General features: G+C 46.8%; 1 protein-coding gene across 1 annotated transcript in view; it reads right to left on the bottom strand.

The window, feature by feature from the left end:
- tyro3 (TYRO3 protein tyrosine kinase) overlaps positions 1-5,000 on the bottom strand; it is a 29,232-nt gene that overhangs the window by 19,457 nt on the left and 4,775 nt on the right. The window contains exons 3-5 of the mRNA XM_078277704.1: positions 2,845-2,945; positions 2,097-2,267; positions 1,374-1,457 (exon numbers count right to left, since the gene is read on the bottom strand). Of these exons, the coding sequence (XP_078133830.1) occupies positions 1,374-1,457; positions 2,097-2,267; positions 2,845-2,945 (356 nt within the window). The remainder of the gene's footprint in view (positions 1-1,373; positions 1,458-2,096; positions 2,268-2,844; positions 2,946-5,000) is intronic.

Below are 5,000 nucleotides of genomic sequence, written 5' to 3'. Positions count from 1 at the left end.
AGCTCTTAATACAGCCATGCTAGCTACCCCTGATGTTAGCAACTAGCTAGCTAGCTGATAGCCCGCCAGTTTGGGAAACGCTAATGACGTTACATCCACATAGCTAGCAGGCTTTACAGCATACATACATCCCTCAGATGTATCATTACTTCATAAGATAATACCATGGACGTATTAATAGAACACATGGTGAATTACAACCATTAGCTATATCCATTATTACAGCTAGCTACATGAGCTCGGGAGAACAGTCATGTGAGCGGGCGGGCGTAGTCCATCATGCCTAATTTAATAATTCTGGATTTGCTTCTAGTGAATGTTAAAAATGTTAAAAACGTGACGTTTTAAACAAGGACCCTTTCAGTGTTGGGGCTGGTAAGTTGATGTACCCCGAAACAAATGATCCGCTGAAATATAGACGTTTCTTTCGCCATACAAAGTCTATGTGAAAAGTCTTTCCGGGCCATGGGGTGCAGTACCACCGTTATCCGCTAAGCCCATGGTGGCTTTTAGACTTGACGCTCTTCCTGGGGGGCTTGACGGCACCAGGCGGGATGGCATGACACGGGAAGCTCCAGGCTGCAGCCATACAGTCTTGATCCAGCAGGGGGAGACTCCTTAAAGCTGTATTACCTCTACCATCCAGCAGGGGGAGACTCCTTAAAGCTGTATTCTCTCTACCATCCAGCAGGGGGAGACTCCTTAAAGCTGTATTCTCTCTACCATCCAGCAGGGGGAGACTCCTTAAAAGCTGTATTACCTCTACCATCCAGCAGGGAGACTCCTTAAAGCTGTATTACCTCTACCGTCCAGCAGGGGGAGACTCCTTAAAGCTGCATTCTCTCTACCGTCCAGCAGGGGGAGACTCCTTAAAGCTGTATTACCTCTAACATCCAGCAGGGGGAGACTCCTTAAAGCTGTATTACCTCTACCGTCCAGCAGGGGGAGACTCCTTAAAGCTGTATTCTCTCTACCGTCCAGCAGGGGGAGACTCCTTAAAGCTGTATTACCTCTACCATCCAGCAGGGGGAGACTCCTTAAAGCTGTATTCTCTCTACCATCCAGCAGGGGGAGACTCCTTAAAGCTGTATTACCTCTAACATCCAGCAGGGGGAGACTCCTTAAAGCTGTATTCTCTCTACCATCCAGCAGGGGGAGACTCCTTAAAGCTGTATTCTCTCTACTGTCCAGCAGGGGGAGACTCCTTAAAGCTGTATTACCTCTAACATCCAGCAGGGGGAGACTCCTTAAAGCTGTATTACCTCTAACATCCAGCAGGGGGAGACTCCTTAAAGCTGTATTCTCTCTACCGTCCAGCAGGGGGAGACTCCTTAAAGCTGTATTACCTCTAACATCCAGCAGGGTAAACTGACCTTTAATGTGAACTGTTCCAGTTCTAGAGACGGAGATTCCTCTGGCGTTCTTCGCTTCACAGTAAAACTTCACACTGCTGTTCACTGCAGAAAGACAGGCAGGCAGGCAGACAGACAGACAGGCAGACAGAGAGACAGGCAGGCAGGCAGACAGGCAGACAGGCAGGCAGGCAGGCAGACAGAGAGACAGGCAGGCAGAGAGACAGGCAGGCAGACAGGCAGGCAGGCAGACAGACAGACAGGCAGGCAGACAGACAGAGAGACAGACAGGCAGGCAGGCAGACAGAGAGACAGGCAGGCAGACAGACGGACAGGCAGACAGACAGACAGACAGGTAGGCAGAGAAACAGACAGACAGACAGACAGGCAGACAGACAGACAGGCAGGCAGGCAGGCAGACAGAGAGACAGGCAGGCAGACAGACGGACAGGCAGACAGAGAGACAGACAGGTAGACAGAGAAACAGACAGACAGACAGACAGACAGACAGACAGACAGGCAGGCAGACAGACGGACAGGCAGACAGAGAGACAGACAGGTAGACAGAGAAACAGACAGGCAGGCAGACAGGCAGACAGACAGGCAGACAGATTTGTTTTTGTTTTTATTTGTTTTGCATCACGTCTGATTTCAGCTGTAATATATTTCTTGTCTTCTATATTTTAAGAAAAGAAGTGAGAACATGTAGCTGAAGCAGAGAGGTGAGAAGGCGAGGAGTCTGACCTGTGACGGTGATGACGGAGGGCGAGGGTTGGGGCGCGCCCTGCGGGACGCCGCCCAGCCACCACTGCACCTCCACGGGCTCGGGGGGGCCCACCGCGCCGCACGTCAGGTTGAAGGGAGCGCCAGGGAACGTGGCCACGTCCTGCGGCTCCCGCACGAAGTGAGGGACGCCTGAAAGACACAGGAAGCAGAGGGGCATGATGGGAATCTGCTGTGGAAAGAGATGTGTTCAGGGTCACAGTACACAGCAGGAAAACACAGACACCGCCAGTTGTTTGAACTCTCAGAGGACACACACAACGTTATGTTTTTTTTATGTTTGTTGATATTTCAGCGATAACACAGCGCAGGACTGCATGGATTTAAAAAAGACACAAAAAAAGAGACAAAGTTGGTAAATTACGCCGGCGAGATCATCAGTCACTCAGACAGCCAATTAGAAGACGAGAGATTGGGACTGAAAGAACATCAAATAAAGTGTGTGTGTCTTTGTGTGTCTCTCTGTATGTGTGTGTGTGTGTGTGTGTGTGTGTGTGTGTGTGTGTGTCTGTCTGTCTGTCTGTCTGTCTGTCTGTCTGTCTGTCTGTATGTCTGTATGTGTGTGTGTCTGTCTGTATGTATGTCTGTGTCTGTATGTATGTGTGTGTGTGTGTGTCTGTATGTATGTGTGTGTGTGTGTGTCTGTTCGTGTGTGTGTATGTGTCCGTCTGTCTGAAAAACACCTACGTGGTGCGTTCAGGGTCCTCACCTTCCACAGTGATCCAGGCTCGTTCGGAGGAGAACGTCTGGCCGTTAAACTCGACTTCACACCAGTACTGACCGGCATCCTGCTGCTGCACCGACTTCACACTGGAGACGACAAACACAACGTGACAAGCTTTCGCCTCTCAAACGTCTGTTACTTCTGTCTCTTTCAACCTGGACCCTATTTTCTAATGTTAGCGTCCACTACAAATTCTGTTGTTGCTGCTGACAGACTCAGATTATTATTCTAAGAGTCTGACAACATTATGAAAGGATCCCTACAGAGATAGACCTTTTAGTTAAAGAGGAAGATCCTTTTAGTTTAACATGAAACAGCCTCAAAATCACCATCAACAAACCCACCAGACTCCATGTAAATAATCAGGACTTTTAGCGTGTATAGAGCCAGCATATCTCCACCAGACTCCATGTAAATAATCAGTACTTTTAGCGTGTATAGAGCCAGCATATCTCCACCAGACTCCATGTAAATAATCAGTACTTTTAGCGTGTATAGAGCCAGCATATCTCCACCAGACTCCATGTAAATAATCAGTACTTTTAGTGTGTATAGAGCCAGCATATCTCCACCAGACTCCATGTAAATAATCAGGACTTTTAGCGTGTATAGAGCCAGCATATCTCCACCAGACTCCATGTAAATAATCAGGACTTTTAGCGTGTATAGAGCCAGCATATCTCCACCAGACTCCATGTAAATAATCAGGACTTTTAGCGTGTATAGAGCCAGCATATCTCCACCAGACTCCATGTAAATAATCAGTACTTTTAGCGTGTATAGAGCCAGCATATCTCCACATGTAAATGGGTGAATTAAGGGTTTATTTCAACCAAACCAGAGTGGTGATTGTTGGAACAGTGGAAAGATGAACCAAGACGGCTTTTGATAGTTTTATTTAGTTTCTGTCCACTTTGAAATAAGTGTGTTTTACAATGGTTAAAGTCCTGATTATTTACATGGAGACTGGTGGGTTTGGTGATGGTGATTTCGGGGCGGTTTCATGTTAAACTAAAAGGATCTTCCTCTTTAACTAAAAGGTCTATCTCTGTAGGGATCCTTTCATAATGTTGTCAGACACTTAGAATAATAATCTGAGTCTGTCAGCAGCAACAACAGAACTTCTAGTGGACGCTGACTGCTGCTGAACATTAGTCCTGTAGGGTAACATTACAGCTTGTTACTAACTGCTGCTGAACATTAGTCCTGTAGGGTAACATTACAGCTTGTTACTAACTGCTGCTGAACATTAGTCCTGTAGGGTAACATTACAGCTTGGTTCTGGTTTAACACTGGACCAGTTTCAGAGATTATTGTCCCATCACACGAACATGGAGACATAGAGTCCACGTTCACCCTTTTAAGAATAAAACCCAGAGATGTGCGGCTGTAATATTTCTGTTTCTCTGAACTTCACTTCTTTCCTTTCTGTCCAGGAATCTGAGTGTAAAGCCGATTAAAATGAGCTGCGGCTCAGTGAGCCAGACAGATCTTAGGTCAGTTTCTCAGGCAACATTCAGGCCGTTTGAACAAAGACGTCAAAGCTGATTTCTGTTTTCCCAGAGGTCCCTGGGAGCAGCTGGAGTCCTCGTGGTCCACTGATCTGAGCGTTTGTCTCGCTGACTACAATCACATGCACAGAATATTACAGCAGAAGGGAAGACATTACCGTGACATTACCGTGACATTACAGTGACATTACCGTGACATTACTGTGACATTACAGTTACATTACAGTGACATTACAGTTACATTACAGTGACATTACAGTTACATTACAGTGACATTACAGTGACATTACTGTTACATTACAGTGACATTACAGTGACATTACAGTGACATTACTGTGACATTACTGTGCACAAATATCTGAAACAGAAACCTACGTCAGGTCACGTGGGGGAAAGGTCTGTGTATGTCTGTGTGTGTGTGTGTGTGTGTCTGTGTGTGTGTGTGTGTGTGTGTGTGTGTGTGTGTGTGTGTGTGTGTGTGTGTGTGTGTGTGTGTGTGTGTGTGTCTGTGTGTGTGTGTCTGTGTGTGTGTGTGTGTGTGTGTGTATGTGTGTGTATATGTGTGTCTGTGTCTGTTGTGTCTATGTGTGTGTGTGTGTGTCTCTGTGTGTGTGTGTGTGTGTGTGTGTG

The sequence above is a fragment of the Sander vitreus genome, chromosome 20 (assembly GCF_031162955.1).
Source record: "Sander vitreus isolate 19-12246 chromosome 20, sanVit1, whole genome shotgun sequence".
Lineage (NCBI taxonomy): Eukaryota > Metazoa > Chordata > Actinopteri > Perciformes > Percidae > Sander > Sander vitreus.
The sequence above is the reverse complement of the archived record's forward strand: the minus strand, read 5'-3'. Positions and strand labels throughout refer to the sequence as shown.